The sequence below is a fragment of the Pristis pectinata genome, chromosome 33 (genome assembly GCF_009764475.1).
Source record: "Pristis pectinata isolate sPriPec2 chromosome 33, sPriPec2.1.pri, whole genome shotgun sequence".
In the NCBI taxonomy this organism is placed as follows: domain Eukaryota; kingdom Metazoa; phylum Chordata; class Chondrichthyes; order Rhinopristiformes; family Pristidae; genus Pristis; species Pristis pectinata.
The window spans coordinates 15,795,555-15,815,810 of NC_067437.1; the positions used below are offsets into that span (position 1 = coordinate 15,795,555).

At 42.4% G+C, this 20,256-nt stretch overlaps 1 protein-coding gene across 1 annotated transcript in view; it reads left to right on the forward strand.

Moving 5' to 3' along the window:
* The first annotated feature begins 9,459 nt into the window (after positions 1-9,459).
* LOC127585632 (ubinuclein-2-like) overlaps positions 9,460-20,256 on the forward strand; it is a 59,169-nt gene continuing 48,372 nt past the window's right edge. Inside the window, exons 1-3 of the mRNA XM_052043245.1 lie at positions 9,460-9,819; positions 14,687-14,779; positions 16,394-16,495. Of these exons, the coding sequence (XP_051899205.1) occupies positions 9,622-9,819; positions 14,687-14,779; positions 16,394-16,495 (393 nt within the window). The 5' untranslated portion in view covers positions 9,460-9,621. The remainder of the gene's footprint in view (positions 9,820-14,686; positions 14,780-16,393; positions 16,496-20,256) is intronic.

Consider the following 20,256-nt stretch of genomic DNA (forward strand, 5'->3'; position numbering starts at 1 on the left):
CTCCTCTATAATAGTTTTTTAGAACAAAAATTTGTAACTTATTTTTATGTAAATAAAGCATTAATTTCTGACACATTCTTTTTACTGCCATATTTATTTCAGAATGAACCATGCCTGCAGTTGGATCATGTTATGGTTCAACAACGGTTTGCATTTTTTTTTTCTTTTTTTTAATCTCTCCCTCTCTCCCTACCCCTCCCAACCATCTGCTTGGGTGTAATTGTTGACTTACGCATGAAGGGGGTTATGGGCTTATTATTTAATGAAATATTGTACAGAATTGCAGACGCTGTTTGGACCAGAATGTCTTAATGATGACTCATTTGCTGAGTAAATTACATGTTTATCGCCATTTATTTTTCTAAGCAAGTAGAGCTGCAAATCCCTTCATCTGTTTTCTGCACTGTTGCAAAGCAAACAGAATAATTGAACATAACTCTGTACTCCAAATGTAAAGAACCCAACCAAAGTTCGGAAATGCCTTATTTCTGAAAGCCATTAGTCATACAGCAAAAAAAACAGGCTCTTCGGCCCAGCAAGTCTATGCTGACCATCAGCTACCTAATCACAATGGTGTGAGGGAGCCTGCCTCTACCACCAACTCAAATAATGCTGTTAGGAAGCCTGTGTATACACCCAGCAAGTGATTGCCCGCTTTTTGCTTCTATCCGTATGGCCTCATTTGCCTTCTAAGATATCCACCTCCATTACTATAGTAATGGACTCTATAATGTTTTTATCAATATTGTGATGCCATTTCCTCTTTTATATTCCTCCACTTCCCCCACCCCCAACCACTGTCAAAGAGAAGAGGGCATAGCTATAAGGTGAAAGGTAAGACGTTTAGAGGGCACTTGAGGGGCATGTTTGTTTCACAAAGAAGAAGTTTGGAGTCTGGAATGCGCTGCCTGAAGAGGTGCTGGAGGCAGATACTTTCACTTGTAAGAAGCATCCAGACAAGCATTTGAATCATCAAGGCAATTGAGGTTGTGAGCCTAATGTGGGTAAATGGGATAGGTACAGTAGGCAGAGTGGACATGGTGGGCCAAAGGGCCTGTTTCTTTACTGTACAACTCAAGGACTCTGTCACGCCTGGAGATTCTATACCTTGGAATACTGAGTTGCCATTTCTGCCCTGCGTTTATCCATGTTTCTGTGATAGCAACAATTTCATATTTCCATGTGCTGATCAACATTTTAAGTTCATCTGCTTTACAAGTCAGACTTCTTGCATTAAAATAGATGCAATTTAGCCCTTTAATTCTTCCCATGTGCTTTATCATGCCACCGTCTGCTCTGTCCACTTCAATATATCAGAATCAGGTTTACGTTGACACCATTTGTGCCTGCTCCCCCCACCCCCACCCCCCCCCCCCCCACCCCTGGTCCCCCAGCTATACGTCTACTTTGTGTCTTATTCCCCTGCCAAATTATTTTAAATCCTTCCCAACAGATTCTTTTCAGATATGATTGACAGATGATATAAATTATATAATCCTGGCTATGAACTGTAATGGTTGCCTAAGATTGTGACTTTTTTACTGATTGTGCCATGATCTCAAGCTCACTATATAAGTTCCAGAGAAAGGCTCTATGAGAAGCCCTTAATGAAGAAGACATATCTTGTTTTGAGCTCCTTGTGTCCCATGTATTTGTCAACACAGCCCACAAATGGACTTTGTTAGATATTGGATTCCACACAGACCACCTATCCCACAGAAGGTTAACTCATTTATCCCCATTCATAAGAAAACACTTGAATGAAGCCTTCATCTAGCCTCAAAATGGGGCACCTTCTCTCAGTAACTTTCTCCCAGTCACTTCTTTTTCTGGTAAATGGAGAATTAATATACAAAACCATTTACATGCATGTTCTTTTAGGGTTAGGGTTTGGGCCTCTTCTGTGCCGTAAGGAAAGAGGAGAGAGTTCCTTGAATGATACAACACAGAAGAAGGCTGATACCAAGACCTGTCCAATTCATCTGTTCATTCTGCTTCTTTCCCACCTTACTGCAATGTTAAACACTTCAGGTACGTATTCAATTCCCTTAAACAGATTTTAATTATCACAAGGCTGCAAGTGTTGCCAATATCGTGTAATGGTCATTTTTGAAAATTCTACCTGGATTGATATCTAGCAACACTATAACTGTCAGACATTATGGTTCTGGAACTGGCTAGGTTCAAACAATTCATTAGATTCTTCACACTTGTTCACCCTCTTTGCAAAACTTGCACTCAGGGAAAACTAACAATAATTTCAGCCTCAATAAAAATGGGCAAAGAGTGATCGTTTTGCTCCCCAAATTCCCAAGTTATGGCCAAATTCAAAACCTTCGGGGTAAAGGAATTAAAAGGAAGGAGGATGGGATTGATGGGATCAATCGGAATAAATCTGATGAATTTCATAGCGACAGATTAATACCGAGGATTGATTAATAAGTTACATTCTACTGATGTAACATGGCAGGGTTTGAGAAACTGAGAAAACAGCTTGCACCAATCTGAGTCAGTAATGAGATCATATGTGCAAGATTATAAGCAAAAAAGGAGCACCCCAACGATGAAAACAGAATCAATCAATCAAAAACTTAGATATATTTGGAAAGGTTAAATAGCACTGGGAAGAGTGGAGGGAAAGAGAAACAATGGACTGCAGATGCTGGAATCCAGAAGAAAAACACGACGATGCTGGAGGAACTCAGCAGGCCAGGCAGCGTCCGTGGAGAAAAGCAGCAGTCAACGTTTCAGGTCAGGACAATCTTCAGTCCTGAGGAAGGGTACTGACCCGAAACATTGAACGCCTGCTTTTCTCCACGGATGCTGCCTGGCCTGCTGAGTTCCTCCAGCATCAGAAAGAGGGGAGGGAACGTGGATAAAGTAGATTGCTCTCTCTGAGTCAGTACAGACAGATTTAGATGAAGGACCTCCTTTTTGCTGTGGTATTGCAGCATTTTTTTTGTTGCTAAGACCAGTATTTGGTCACTTTGTTCTTTTCTCAATCCTGATAGCTCACACCTGGGCCTTTCTGCCTCAGTTCTATTATTACTATGATAAACTGCATCACTTCATATCATGAAATTGGTTACCATCAGCAGTTAAGTGGTAGAACCCTTGTCTCTAAGTCAGAAGGTCTGGGAGTTCAAGTCCCATTCCAGAGACTTGAACATGCTACCTGGGTCACCCCTGTAGGTGTTCACTTGTGCGTCATGTCAGACTTAATCCAGGGCTATGTTGTCTCTCAGGTAGATGGAAGAGAGCATTTTACACTATTATTAAGAAACATAGGGAAGTGTCCTGGTCAAATTTTACCCTGCAACGAACAATACTGTAGCAGATAATTTGATTATTCTGACACTACTGTTTGTGAGACTATGCTATGTCAAATGAGGATGTGTGCCTTTCAGTACAACAAAGTCGACACTTCAAAAGCATTTAATTGGCTGCAAAATGCATTGAGTTGACCTGAGGTCATAAAGGTCATCGTAAAGATCCAAATCTTTCTTCAGTATATTGGAATGTTCATTCTATACACTAATGTGAAATCTTTATCTTTATCTTTATTATCTTTATTAGTCACATGTACATTGAAACACACACAGTGAAATACATCTTTTGTGTAGAGTGTTCTGGGGGCAGCCCGCAAGTGTTGCTGTGCTTCCGGCGCCAACATAGTATGCCCACAACTTCCTAACCCGTACATCTTTGGAATGTGGGAGGAAACCAGAGCACCCGGAGGAAATCCACGCAGACACGGGGAGAACGTACAAACTCCTTACAGACAGTGGCCGGAATTGAACCCAGCACGCTGGCGCTGTAATAGCATTACGCTAACTGCTACACTACCATGCCTGCCCATAATAAAATTGGAAAGTAGAGATAATCTGTTATAAAGGATCAGATATGACGGGAATGATTGAGGCATGAATACCAAAATGTCAGGCTGTAAATTAAACATTGATAGTCATACTTTACAGTACTCAGAAAAGACAGAGTGAATAAAAAGAGAGTTAAAACAGCTGTGCTTATTAGAAATAACACACTGACAGGAGAAAAGTGATGCAGTCATCAGTAAGACAGACAAAATCCAAGCGCATAATAAAAGATCAATCGCACTAATGGGAATTGTCTAATAGCTACCTAAAACTGGGAGTGAAATTAAGAAAATATGTGAACAAATTTGGAAAATTACAGAAGTTTGCATGAAATAATAATCACGAGAGACTTTAATCACCCTGAAATTAATTAAACAGAAGAGGTGTTCAAAGGGAATACAGAATTACAGCTTCAACAATATGTACAGGGCTCCTTTCTATGTAAAAATTTCCATCAAGTAAGACCATCACTTGATTCACAATGATGAATGAGCCATAATCAACACAAAGTAAATGTAAGGGAACAGGCTATAGTGACCAGAACAGAAAAAGTTTCAATAAAGGTCAAAATAAATCTAATAATGATGAGAGTAAAAGGCTGATAAAAAGTGATTTTGAGGGACTGAGAGCAGAACCTGGGGAAATAAAATATGTAATGATATTGGCAAAACAATGTTATCAAGACATACAACATGGAAACAAGCCCTTTGGCCCCTTGAGACCATATTGACCATGCACCCATTTACATTAAACCTACGCTAATCCCATTTTATTCTCTCCACACTTCCATAAACTCCTTCCAGATTCTACCACTCACCTACACACTTGGCAATGTACAGTGGCCAATTAACCTACCAACCCACATTGTCACAAGGAGAATATACAAATGTAAAGTGTGTTGGGAAACACTTAAAATGCAGTTCAACAGAGATGCCATTTAATAGTTTGATGTTGATACAGAGTCAGGGATAAATAACCTAAATGTATAGAGAAGAGAGGAAAAATGTGGTCAGAGTTGCTGAGGTGCAAAGTGGGGTCACCTGGGATTAGTATGTGGGCCACTGTTGTTCATAATTTATATTAATGATTTAATCTTTGTAATCAAAATTCATTTCCTAAATTTGTAAATGAAACAACATTGGGGAATATTCAAAACTGAAAACTACAACAAATTACTGAAAGGAATTAATAAACTTACAAAATAAGCATATAATTGGCAAGATAAATAGAACAGTAGCATAGTGGGTTAAATTAGTGGACCGATCATTCAAAGGCCTGGGAATGACCTCGACATGAATTTGAATTCCACTGGGGAATTAAAATTTGTTTTTAATTATATGGAAATTAAGGGTGACTGTGAAACAACTGGACCATGTGTGTCTTGTTCATTTGTGTCCTTCAGGGCAGGAAATCTGCTGCTCTTACCTGGTCTGGCACGTAAGTGATTCCAGAGCCACAGCCCTGTGATTGCTCTTAATTACTCTCTGAATGGGTAGCAAAACACCTAGTTGTATCAATATGTTAAAATGCCCACACCATCACTTCACCTACTTGCATGAGTGCTGTTTGGGATAGGCCTTGTCAGTGACATCCACAATCTTTAAATGAATAATAAACAACTCTACATAGAAAAATGTGATCTATCACATTGGTATTGGTTTATTAATGTCACTTGTACTGAGGTACAGTGAGAAACTTGTTCTGCATACCAATCGTACAGGTCAATTCATTACACAGTGCAGTTACATTGAGTCAGTACAGAGTCCATTGATGTAGTACAGGTAAAAACAATAACAGTACAGAGTAAAGTATCACAGCTACAGAGAAAGTGCAGTGCAATAAGGTGTGAGGTCACAACAAGGTATTTCGTGAGGTCATAGTTCATCTCATTGTACAAAGGGAACCGTTCAATAGTCTTATCACAGTGGGGTAGAAGCTGTCCTTAAGTCTGGTGGTACGTGCCTTCAGCCTCCTGTATCTTCTATCCGATGGAAGAGGAGAGAAGAGAGAATGTCCCAAGTGGGTGGGGTCTTTGATTATGCTGGCTGCTACACCAAGACAGCGAGAGGTAAAGACAGAGTCCAAGGAGGGGAGGCTGGTGTCCATAATGCGCTGGGCTGTGTCCACAACTCTCTGCAGTTTCTTGTGGTGCTGGGCAGAGCAGTTGCCGTACCAAGCCGTGATACATCCAGATAGGATGCTTTCTATGGTGCATCGGTAAAAGTTGATGAGAGTCAAAGGGGACAAACCAAACTTCTTTAGCCTCCTGAGGAAGTAGAGGCGCTGGTGAGCTTTCTTGGCTGTGGCACCTACGTGATTTGACCAGGACAGGCTGTTGGTGATGTTCACTCCCAGGAACTTGAAGCTCTCAACCCTCTCAACCCTCTCAACCTCAGCACCATTGATGTAGATAGGTGCATGTACACCATCCCCTTTCCTGAAGTCAATGACCAGCTCTTTTGTTTTGTTGACATTGAGGGAAAGGTTGTTGTCATGACACCATTCCACTAAGCTCTCTATCTCCTTCCTGTACTCCGACTCATCGCTGTTTGAGATACTGCCTACAACGGTGGTATCATCTGCAAACTTGTAGATGGAGTTAGAGCAGAATCTGGCCACACAGTCATGAGTGTATAGGGAATAGAGTAGAGGGCTGAGGACACAGCCTTGTGGGGCACCAGTGTCGAGAATAATCGTGCCAGATGCATTGCTGCCTATCCTCACTGATTGCAGCCTGTTTGTTAGAAGGTCAAGGATCAAGTTACTGAGGGAGGTGTTGAGTCCTAGGTCTTGGAGTTTGGTGACAAGCTTACTTGGGATTATTGTATTGAAGGCAGAGCTGTAGTCAATAAACAATTGTCTAACGTAGGTGTCTTTACTGTCCAGATGCTCCAGAGCTGAGTGTAGGGCCAGGGAGATGGAATCCGCTGTAGACCTGTTAAAGTTACATAGGATATCAGCACTGCCAGAGAAGGTGGTGGGATCAGGTACAATTATTACGTTTATGAAGCATTTAGACAGTCACTTAAATAGACAAGGCATAGAAGGATATGGTCATAATGCGGGCAGATGAGATTAATGTTGATGGGCAAAATGGTCAGCGTGAACGTGGTGGATTAGGGGGCCTGTTTCTGTGCTGCACCACTCTATGACTCGATGACAAAGGAGATCTAGGAGGACCAACATACAAATTACTAACATTACAAATCATAAATCACTAATATCCACAGGCACGGTAGTGTAGCAGTTAGCATGACGCTATTACAGCGCCAACGACCCGAGTTCAATTCTGACTGCTGTCTGTAAGGAGTTTGTTCGTTCCCCCCGTGTCTGTGTGGGTTTCCTCCAGGTGCTCTGGTTTCCTCCCACATTCCAAAGACGTACGGGTTAGGAAGTTGTGGGCATGCTATGATGGCGCCGGAAGCATGACCACACTTGCAGGCTGCCCCCTAGAACAATGAGCAAAAGCTTTTGCAAAACCACGGTAGATTGTAGAGAGAATGTAGAGAGAATTTACGAAATCCACATGTTCCACGATGGAACCCATACGACACCTCAATCATCGATGATCTCCATTGCTCTGTTCCGAAGCATCTGCCACACCGAGGGCACTCAATTTGTGGCCGCCCACATATATACCCGCTTTCCAGTCCAGGTTAACGACAAAGTGCACTCCACAGGTTGCTCTGAAAATCCATACGTGGATTGTATAGTGACAGTCACAGCTATTGTTCTTCATCCATAGATACAGAGACCAGCAGTCAGTGTCTCTCTTTCTCTCCCTCTCCCCCCTCCTCTCTGTCTCTCTGTCTCTGTCTCTGTCTCTCTCTCTCTCTCTCTCTGTGCAACAGCCAGTACGCTCCAGATATAGTCTTGCAGTCCTCAGATAACACCACACACACACACTACTACACTACTGTCTAGGTGCCTTAAAGGGACAGTCACCAAGTAGCAACCTGGCTCGTAACAACTCAAAGATGCATTTCACCATGTGTTTTGATGTACATATGACTAATAAAGAAAACTCTTAATAAAGACGGAAACTCTGGAAACACACCACAGCACAGGTGGCATCTGTGGAAAGAGAAAAAGAGTTAACGTTTCAGGTCAAAATCCTTGGTCAGAACCTTGCTAATCTGCAGTCTGATTATTGTACAAACCACTAATGAAAGGTCTCAGACCTGAAACATTAACTTTGGTTTCTCTTTCCACAGATCCTACCTGGCCTGTGGACATTTCTAGTATTTTCTGTCTTTGCATATAAATCACTAGAAATGGCATACAGGTTATTAAGGACACAACAAAAGCAAACCACATCTTTATCTGTTCCTGTTGGGTCAGAGTTGAAAGTAGAGAAGTTATAAAATAATATTGAATTTTGGTTAGATTACACTTGGAGTATTAAAGAGGCACTACAAAAAATGCGTAAAGATTTAGATAAGAATCTGGAGTTTATCTCTGCGAGATTGTCTTTTTTTCTCTTTCAGAAACATGGCTTTGGATGTAAGTAAACAGGAGCAGGAGCAGGAGCAGGAGTAGGCCACTCAGCCTCTCAAACCTGCCTGCCATTCACTATGATGAAGCCTGCTCTATACTGACCTCAACTTCTCTTCTGTACCAGTTCCACATAACCCTCAATTCCTTGATCTTTTAAATATTTATCAATATCAAGTGCCCTAACACAGATCTTTAACATCCTATTAGGTTTTAATGTGGGTATCCACTTGTGGGGACAAGCAAAGCTAGAATTCATTAGAGTATTGGTATTGGTTTATTATTGTCACGTACCAAGGTACAGTGAAAAACTTGTCTTGCATACCGATCGTACAGGTCAATTCATGACACAGTGCAGTTACATTGGGTTAGTACAGAGTGCATTGATGTAGTACAGGTAAAAACAATAACAGTACAGAGTAAAGTGTCACAGCTACAGAGAAAGTGCAGTGCAATAAGGTGCAAGGTCACATCAAGGTAGATCATGAGGTCATAGTCCATCTCATTGTACAAAGGGAACCGTTTAATAGCCTTATCACAGTGGGGTAGAAGCTGTCCTTAAGTCTGGTGGTACATGCCCTCGGGCTCCTGTATCTTCTACCTGATGGAAGAGGTATTGGTTTATTATTGTCACTTGTACTGAGGTACAGTGAAAAACTTGTCTTGCATACTGATCGTACAGGTTAATTCATTACACAGTGCAGTTACATTGGGTTAGTACGATGATCATTTTGCACTACAATGGACCTATTTTTGTTCTAATTGTGTTCTTTCTTGCATAATCTATGTATAATTTACATTTTTCTTGCAAATGTTGCATCTCTGATGCTACGTGCCTGTGACGCTGCTGCAAGTAAGTTTTTCATTGCACTTGTTCATACATGTACTTGTGCACATGACAATAAACTGGACTAACATGCAACACAGTCACCAGTCAAAGAGAGAACATCTTTGGCATTGGCGCTACTGCAAGATATATGACGTCATCTGTGGCGCCAGGGTTGCCGTGACGCATGGTTCGATGAAAATGACGCAAGCACGTATGGCCATGACGTGACGTGCAATGCGTACGCCTCTCCGTGACGTCGGAACGCGCAAGATGGCGGCGCTGGTGCGGCCTCGGTGAGGGGAGGGGGGTTTGATCGCGCCCGCAGCGACTCCGCGGCCTGGCGCCGGCCCCGGCCCCCGGCCCCGGCCTCGGCCCCGGCCCCGGCCCGGTGCGGCAGGCCCGCCCCGCTCGCCGCACGCAGACATGTCAGAACCCCGGAGGGTGGCCTTCAACACTGTGAGCGCGCCCGACGCCGTGCCCGCGCCTCCCGCCGCCCCCAAGAAGAAGCGGCGAGAGGAGCGGGGCGAACAGGGCAACGTGCGCTTCGGCCTGAGGCTGAGCGAGCCCAGCGACCGCAGCCACACCGAGTACAACTACAACGAGCTACTGCGGGAGGCCAAGGTAGGAGCTGCAGGACGGCAGCCCGTCAGCGCCCCGGTACTGGGGAGGGGGGGTCCGGAGGTCAGGTCGGTGTGCCGCTGGGCTCCCCCCGGTCTCCTCCCTGGGCTCCGGGGACAGCTGCTGCCCCGCTGACCCGGCTGTCAGTGATTCATCTCCGAGGTTTTCGCTGTCCTCACTGTGCTGAATCCACTGTCACCTCAGCCTGGCCCGGCTGTGTTGCCCCATTGACCCCCCCCCCCCCGCACCCCACCCCACCCCACCCCACCGATCCTGCTGAGATGGGCACACCATTCATCCTGCCATCATTCACTTTGACTCCGTTGAGTGCAGCCTATTGATCCCGCCATCGCCCCCCTTTGACTCCACTACACAGCACCCATTGATGCTGCCATCATTCAGATCCCGCTTGAGTCGTGCCACCCATTGATCCTCACCGTCACCCCTCTGTTGACCTTGCCAAGTTGTGTTCCCCATTGATCGACGGACCGTAATGGGTAACTTCTCCCCACCCCGTCCCCTCAGGATCTCATTGACTGTGCCGGGATTCAATCCCCATTGACCGATGGAATGTACTGCGTCGTGACTCCCACCACCACCAAGCTCACTGTCTGTGCCAGGTTGTGACTCCCTCCATTGATGCATCCCATCCCCCCCCCGTTGAAATTGCCAAGTTACATCCCGTCCATTGACCCCACCTTTCTGACACTGCTAAGTCTTTGCCACCCCTATATCCCCTACTGATCATTGACTGTTGTGTGTCACTTTTTCCCTTGCTCTACCCTGTTTGCCTCACATACCCCCATACACGCCCCCCCATTAACACTACATCATCGCCTCTTCAGCCTGTTCCTCAACATCCTATCCATCACCCTTTCTCATCGTGTCAACAACCCTTTGAAAACCCCTGACTGTCACTCGCGTCCCTTCTGTACCCTTTTCTCATTCCCTGCCACTCTGGAGAATCAGCCACTTCCACTATACCCGTTGATCTCCTTTGCCACCAAGGATTTCTGTACCATCACCATCCCGTGGACTCTTCCACTGTCCCATAAAAGCTCTCCAAGTCCACCATCACCATGGGCCCTCGTCAACCAGAATGATGATACCTCTCCACCATCCCACTGATTCCCCCACACACCCTAAGTCATTTTCACTCACTCACAACTTTATCCACCCAACACTAACTTCTCATCCTCTCCAAACAGTGGCTTCTAGCCTGTCTCCTATCTTATAATCATTATAACCACGTTTGCAGTTTGCTACTTTTCTTTATTGAACGTTGACCAGTCCTGTCACTGTGTTTAATATTCCACTGTAATCAAAACATGGAACTTGGGATCTGGATCAGACACGGGACAATAAGTGATAGCTGGAAATGAATTTATTTGTTGCTGTTTTGAACAATGCCTTCTCTCACGAGAAATTGCTGGAGAATCCCACTGTCGCTGGCATTGTTATTGTGTCAAACTGGCTCATTACTTAGCTGAATTGGTTGGCAGCTGAATTAATGCTCCTCGGTGAAATAACAAGAAGGGTCATCGTGGACCATTGAATGAGAAGCCTGAATTATCAGTGTGGTTTTGTCAGGAGCTAGATCCTGATAACTGGCTATCAAAAACCTTGCACTTGTATAATGCCATTCACATCCTTGTTAGGGCGTCTTAGAGCACTTTAGAGCCAGAGTAAAAGTTACCCTGTTATAGGATTCGTGGCTGTCAATTTATGCATAGTAATTTCCCACAAGCAGAAATGTTATAATGACCTGTTTAGAAGAGTTACTTGAAGGATAAATATTGGCAAAGATGCAAGGGATATCCTGGTTTTCTCAGAATAGTGAGAAAAATTTTTTATGTCTGCCTCAGAGAGCAAAATGCTCTTAGTTTAATGTTTCATCCAAGAAAACAAAGCACTTAGCACTATACTGGTGTAGCCAGTACTTTTATGCTATGATTTGGATTAATGAAGTTGTGGTAGAGATCAGCCAGATGGCAAAATGTCAAAGGACTGAATAGTCTCCTATTTTTACCAACTTGACTTGTGTACAGGATATTTTCTTGTGTACAAACCTGTGTTGAAATTCAGCTGGTAGAAGTTGAACAGGAAATTGACCCATGCTATGTTGGCGCTGGAAGCATGGCGACACTGGGGGGCTGCCTCCAGAACACTCTAAGTAAAAGATGCCTTTCACTGTGTGTTTCGATGTACATGTGACTAATAAATATATCTTATGTTATCTTACCTTATAAATTAACTTGCATGTCAGGATACATCAGGTTTAATTTTTTGCCATCAGGATAGGAAAACATTCCTGTACCTCTGCAGACATCGTTTGTTGTTTTACTAAGTGTTGAAAGTTTTGATATTGTGGAACTCTTGTGCTGTGGCACTTTGATTCTTGTGAAATTTTTCCCCTGTTAATAAGTACCAGATGCATTCAGAAGCATCTGATATACAATTAGTCCACTGTATGTAACCTAAATGCCAGCTTATTTTTCCTCTCTCTCTTAGCCAAACATTACACCTTTTTTCTATTTTGCAGTTTGATTACTGGTACTTCTGAGAGATGCCAACTCCCGCTATGGTTGGTTTATATAGGTTTATGGCTTTTGCCAAGTATCTTGCCCAAGCATTTTGTGTGGACCCTGGATATTGAGTATTGATTTTTTTTTGCTTCTTAACTATGAAGGGCATTGCAGCTTCACAAGCTTACACAAATAAAAAAAAACAGCAGAAACAGAAAATGCTGGAAAAAGTTAGGAGTTTTGATGGAGGGTCCCTGACTTGAAAATTTCACTGTTTCTCTTTCCGCAATGCTGTCTAAGCTGCTGTGTTTTGCCAGCATTTTCCATTACATGCACAGACTCTTTGGTCAAAGACTTCTCGACTGTGGACATTGATGTAAAAAGTTATCTTTGTGTTTTTCTTTTAATTTGGAGTTTTCTGTTATTCCGGCAGTTGCTGTATGAATAAAAGTTAATTTTCTTTCTCAATTTCCTTCTCATATTTCCCTGATAATTATGGCATCCACAGGTTGGGCTTCTACCTGGTTCAGTACTGCTTCACTAGCATCTTTACCTGGAGAACTGAAGGATTATATTAAATCCTTAATACAACAGAAAATACTGGAAATACTCAGCAGATCAGACAGCATCTGTTGATGACCTTTCACCAGAAATAGCATGACATGCTAACTATTTCTAGCATTTTCTGTTTTATTTCATATTTTCAGTATCAGCAGTATTTTGCTAATGGGTGTTTAATCTTTTTTGGGCCTTGGCATTCATAAGCTATACCTTCATTACTTTTAAAAAGTACCTGGATGTGTAATGGAAGAGGACTGACCTCAGGACTATGGATCTTGCATTTGAGGATAAGTTTAGGCTGGGAAGCTGCATAACATGATGGATCAAATGGCTTTCTTCTATGTTGAAAGTTTTCATGGATTCCATGATTCTATGCCTTTTCAATCAAGTCATAAATATAGCACAACTGTCTTTTATGAGAGCTTTCAAATTCATTAGTGGTCCAAAATATTTTCTTTGAGTTAAGATTTTGTGCAGGTTGGAAGTATGAATCTTAGAAACTTTGGTCTTGCTTGTTTTCATTTTTTCATGAGTTTCTACTCTAATATAGGCATTAGCTTGTTTCTTAATTACTTAGTTTGATCCTGAAACATGCCTGACACTGGCAAGGCTGCGTTTATTGTCCAAACCTAGTTCTCTTGGCAAATGGAGCAAAGACTGATGCATGGTCTTGACCTGAAATGTCAACACATACCTTTTGCCTCCACGGATGCTGCTTGACCTGTTGAATTCTTTCAGCAGTTCATTTTTTGCTCCAGATTCCGGCATTTGCAGTCTCTTGTGTCTCTTGACAACTGATTTGCAGGGTCACCTTTGAAATCATTACATCTCAGCCTATCATGGGCTTGTAGTCATTCATAGGTGTGTGAAATCCAAATGTAGTCCTACCACATGGTAACTCTATTTCATTGTACTAATTCGGAAATGATGTGCTTTATTCTGATTTGAATGGATTTCTATTCTTGAGTATTCAAGATATTCTAATCACTTAGTCCCATATAAGAAAGGCACTATATGTTGCATGGTTGCTGCCAGATTGTTTCATACAGATTCTTTGAAATATTTCCACCATAACAAGAGGAAGAGACCATTCAGTTCCTTGAGCTGCTGTTGTTATCGCTATAATCAGTTATGCTTTATGAAGTTAATTGTGCTCCTTCCCAAGATGGGTGAGGGAGAACCAGGTGCTTATAACTTTCAGGAAATAATAGTTGAATTCTCCTCTTTTCTTGCCTTATACTTACTTGGCCTAATTGTTGCAGTTGCCCCTATATTAGATCAGATAAGTCAGCATATAGTCATAGAGAGACAAAACACAGTAACAGACCCTTCAGCCAACCATCAACCATCCATTTTTGCACTAATCCTATCCTAACCCATCTTAATCTCCCCACATTCTCATAAATTCCCCCCGGATTCTACCACGTACCTACTCACTAGTGACAATTTACAGTGGTCAATTAACCTACCAACCAGCACTTATATTTGGGATGTGGGAGGAAACCGGAGCACCCTGAAGCAACTCACACAGCACAAGGGGAACATATAAACTCCACACAGACAGCATCAAAGGTCAGGATTGAACCTGGGGCTCTGGAACTGTGAGGCAGCAGCTATACCAGCTGCGCAACTGTACCACCCTTGGATCTCCTGTGGTCTTCTTATGTTGGTTGCTCAATGGGCAGCCAGTGCAAGTACACAAGTGAGGCCACAGGAAGACACTTCCATTTCAATTGTTTCATCTGTCTTGCATCTCAAACAAATCTCTTTTTTTGTTTCAATAGAGAAATCCTACCAATCCTGATGATCCTTTTAATAATGAAGAGAAAGAAAGGAAAGAAGTGGAAGCTTTAGCGAAGAAACTTGAGGAAAAATATGTAAGTGTGTACGCGGAAGAGCACGAGGTGGCGATTCTGTGCAGGGGGTATTTTACATCCAACTCAGACAATGCTTCGGTTTGACATCTCAGCCAATGTTGACGTTGCAGGGACGAAATGATCAGTGTGGTTTTAATTGTACTCTGTAGACCTCCATATTAGAGAAATGAAGAACTACTGGACAGGATGCAGCAAAACTTAAGCCCTCTGAGCACGTGTTCTGTGCCTAACGAAATGCTATCTCAGTAGCTTGATAGTTTCATTGGTCTTTTCTCACCCCATTCCTGAGTTGTAAATGCATCACGCCTCCCAGGCAACTTCTGGGTATGTTGTAAAATTGAACTGACATCAAGGGTTGATTTTAAAATTATTGACTACCAATTGTATGGATAATTTAAATTGTAAAGTAATTATTTGAAGGTCATGGAGTTGTACAGCACAGAAATGGGCCCTTCGGCTCAGCGCATTCACACTAATCCCGTTTTCCTGTGTTAGATCCTTATCCCTCTGTGCCTTATCTATTCAAGTGCCTATCTAAATGTCTCTTAAAGTTAGTGACTCCACCATCTCCTCTGTGCAAAAAAAAACCCTGCCCTCAAATCATGTTTAAAACTCCTTCCTCTCACCTTAAACTTACGCCCTCTTGTTTTTGATATCCCCTACGAAGGGAAAAAGATTCTCACTATCTACCTTATCTATGCATCTCATAATCTTGTATATTTCTATCAGGTCACCCCTCAGCCTCTCCTGCTCCAGGGGAAACAAGTATGCCCATCCAATCTCTCCCTGTAATTAAAGACCTTCAAACTAAGCAACATCCTGCTGAGTCTCCTCTGCACTCTCTTCACTGCAACCGCATCCTTCCTCTAGTGTGCTGCACTCAATACTCCAATTGTGGTCTGACCAGTGGAGACACAAGAGACTGCAGATGCTGGAATCTGGAGCAACAAACAATCTGCTAGAGGAATGCGACGGGTCAAGCAGCATCTGTCATCTTACACCCTACCTCAGTCCACCAATCTCCTCGGACTCCTGTCTCCACTCCCATTCTTAATACTGGCCATCTCGCCTGTCCACTCTCAGTCCTGATGCAGGGTTTCGAGCCGAAATAGCGACAGTTCCTTCCTTCAAGGTCCTTCTGTTCATCAGCATTCCTTAGCACCCTACCATTTACGACATATATCTTACGCTTATCATTGCATTTATTTCTTTTTTTATTGAACGAATCTCTGATTATCTTCATAAGAAATCCAATTGGTTAAATCCTTTATCAGAGCACATACATCTGACATGTCATACAGGTCATATTTCATTGTTCACTGGCAAGTAACAGCAACAAAAAGAATTCAATGGGTTCACCATTGTTACAGGAACTACCTCTGCAATTATGTATGGATAAACTTGGACAGAGTGGAAAAAAACACTCAGATGATGATAAACACTAACTGGGGATACCCAAACATCCACCCCACTAACCAGAGTTTAACCACCTACCCTGCACTGGGAGATAGATGTCCAAAAAAGCAGCAGGATATTGACTGTAATCTTGCATGCATTCTCTTTCGTCTCCTTAACTTGCTGACAAGGAAATTAATCAATATGTCTGGATTTCAGGGTCAGAAGAACCACAAGCGACGAAAAGACCGCATGCAGGATTTAATTGACATGGGATACGGCTATGATGACACTGATCCATTCATTGATAACTCTGAAGCGGTGAGTATTGGTCTATGGCAATAGATGAGTACCTGTGTATTTAATTCACTTCATATTTGTGTGGGACCTTCCAAGACTGGTCAGTAGCAGAACCAATTGTACAGGCTGTCTCTGGGTAATGAATGGGTTCGGTTTTTACAGATGTCCAAAAGTTGATTTTGTCCGTCAGTCAGAAAATACACAAAAATCACTTGATATGGTAACTGTACCTCCACAGTATTGTAATAAATAGCATCAAAATCACATCAGATTGATAAGAAAGAACAATTACTAAAAGTGGAGAGAGAGGGAGAGAGAGGGGGGGGGGAAACTAGTTCTGCCGTTCATAGGAACGAGCACTTTTACGTACGTTGGACTTTTGAATTTAATAATATCATGGGAGGTTTATATGTAGGGGTGTCCTTAAATTGGCGTTCTTAACCTGGGGATGGCCTGTAATAAGTGTGGTTATAGCAGACCTACTGGCAGCATAGTTGCCTACATCAATGAAGTTGGTGCTCAGGCAATTCAGTTTCCTTCATGTGATATTAAGGAGGGATTGAGTGAATTGGATACAGGAAAGGCTATGGATACTGACCTCATTTACCATCTTTGCCCAAACAAGGTCAAAAGAGATGAATTCCAGAATGAGCAGAGAACGTCTTCATTTTCAAGTTAACGTTAGCAATAGTGGCTTGCGGAGAATTAGTAAATAAAATTCATGCTATCTAGTGACCATATCCAGCAGGAGGTGATGTAACCAGCTCTCCTTTATATTCAACAGCATTTTCATTGCTAAATCCCCCATAATCAACATTGTGTGTGTGTGTGGGTGGGGGGGGGGGGGGTGTGGGTGTTCAAGTAACTTAATCAAACTACATAAATTCTTGCCAATGTGTTAACAGCAGCTCTCAAAATCACAGCTTTCACCATCTAAAAGGACAAGAGCACCAGATGCAAAGAAATGCCGTCGTGTGTGCTCTCTCCTTAAAGTTGCACAGGATCTTGACATGGAAATATGTTGCAATTCCTTCATCTCTGGGTCAAAACCTGAAACTTCCCAGTGAAACGTACTGTAGGAAAACATCCATCATGTGGCCTGCAGCTCACTGCCATCATCCCAAGGACAACGAATGCAGACTTTGCTAGTTATGACCCACAAGTGAAGGAAAAGCAAGTGTGGTAACGTGCAGAAGTTATGGTGGTGGTTTGATATGTGCTTTTTGAGCAGTGTCAAGCTGCTAATTATAACTGTACTCGTTGAGTAGTGTTCGCTGACTTCCATTGTGCTATTTAGTAGGCCTTCTAAATACATGTGTGAGGTAAGGATTTATTTTCTGCTTTGGTGTCTGTTCCCCAAGGCAGAATCTTCACAGGACACCATGGAATAAATTGAAATTGTGGTAGTCGTTTCCTTCTACCAGGGGAAACTGTACTGAATATTAAAGAGTTAATTTTCCAAGTGATAGGAGTCTGACCACCAGCTTTGCATGTTGGCCGTTTGCAAATCTCCTGCTATTGATTTTGTTTTTCTGGGGTTTCCTATTGCCAATATATCTTCTGATTTTATTCTCTGTGCTGTTACAGTTAGCATTCAGAATTCTATGCATTTGAATGCTAATATGCCTATAGTGCAAGTGTGTGCTGATATTCAAATAGTGAGATGATATTCATACAGTGCAATTATACCTAATTTAACTGTCAAAAACTTACTTAGCATTTCAGTCTTGTGGTTATTAGTTGATTTAAGAACAGTTTTGTCTTTTAAGAAATCAGATGGAAGTTCAGAATTGAGAGCATGAGACCATCACATGGTAGAATGTTGTTTGGCCCCTTAATGAAGGAACTTTGTATAACAGCATCCTTTCACTTCTGGGAAACAACCTCAAATCTGTGTCATTCAGAAGTGGCAACAGACTTCTTCCTGGTATTTTCGTAGGACTTCTGCTTTCACTTGTAACCTTCTCTTTCCTCAATATCTACCAATGGTTTTTGAACACTGTTCCTTCTGGAGGTGGATCAGGGAGTAGCACCATGGCCTATTGTGTTTCTGGCATTTGGGTAACAAAATGGCAGGAGCATTAAGTGCAGCCACTGTGGAGCTCCTGCTATATGGTGGTGATGTGGGATCGTGGGAATTTATTGAACAGAAGGGGGCCATTTGGCCCATTGTGCCTTTACTGGCCAAAAGTGAATTGTTCATAGTATTTCATGTCCAGGCCCTTGGTCAGTGCCTTGTAAATTATGGTAGTTGTGTTCCCGAGTTGTGTTCCTGGGTATTCCAAAAATGATGACAGTTTAAGTGTGGACCACTCTTTCAGGCAGTTAGAATGTCGATCCCATCTTTCTCTTTAGTGAAAAAACGTTTTCCTCATCTCTCCACTGATCCTTTCGTCAATTATCTTGCATCTCTGCACTCTAGTAATTGACCCCTTGGGTTCAGTTTTGTCAGCTACAGACAGATTTGCAGGGCTGTGGACAAAAAGCAGGGAATGGGATGAATTGCTTAACTTTGTTCAACCCACACAGTGATGATGGACTGAATGGCCTTCTGCACTGTGTGACTGAAGGAAATGTACCCCAGCCACTAAGGGAAGTAACTTCACAATTAAATCTCCTGTCAGCTTCCTTTGCTCTAGAAGTATCTCCAACCTAGCCATTCCTTCCTGATGACTAAATTTCTCTGGGGGCAGCAACATCCTCTTATCTCCTCTGTAATCTCTTTACTGCAATCTCACTTGTCCTGTAATTTGGTGATCAAAACTCTATGCAACACTGTAGCTTCACCAAGATAGTATTTTGTCATTCTAGCGTATCCTCACTGCTCTTGTTGCCTTGGTCAAAACAGAAAGTATACCAAATGCCTTCTTAATTACACTGTCCTGCTGCCAGAGATCTTGGGATTTCAGTTCTAAGCTCCCTTCATTCCTTTAGTACTTCTATGCCCTATGAGTAATTGTGTATTCCTTTGTCTTGTTGGCTTTCCCAGATTAAAAAAATTTTATTATTCTTTACTTTTTGTTTCTTTTTTATTCCTTACCACTTTTATGTAATTTCGGTCCACTGACATCTTGCAGTTTTCCTCAGTAACAGTCACACAGCCTTTTTTTTGGTAACATTTCTAAATGTATTAATCATGTATGTAAGTGCTAAATAGCACAGAATATAAATTTCCTCAAACTTATTTGGAGCAATACACAAAAAGTGCTGGAGGAAGTCAGCAGGCCAGGCAGCATCCATGGAGGGAACTAAACAGTCGCCGGTTCGGGATGAAGGGTCTCAGCCTGAAACGTCGACTGTTTATCTCCCTCCACAGATGCTGCCTGGCCTGCTGAGTTCCTCCAGCACTTTTTGTGTATTGCTCCAGATACATCCAGCATCTGCAAAATTTCTTGTGACCCTCAAACTTATTCGGCTGTTCCAGCTTCATTTCAACTGTAGACGATGTGAATTGGGAAGAGTAAAATAAAGTTTATGTTTATATACAGCTTTCATATCCTTAATGTCATGAAGCATCTTACAACTTAAAAATATGGATTCAGAAAGTTTGAAACAAAATTTCAGTTACATATTGCTGATTACTGGCCTATGGACAAAGAGCAGGGTTGTGGGCTTAATTGGATAGCTCTTTGGAAAAGCCATCACTGGCATCATGGTCTTCTTTGATGCATGATTCAAGGTTCTGTGGCATTGCAAGCAAGGAACTTTCAACAAAGGTGGAATGAATAACTGGGCCAGAGTACACTTTAGTCATGCCATTTGTTCCTGAGTTTATACCATAA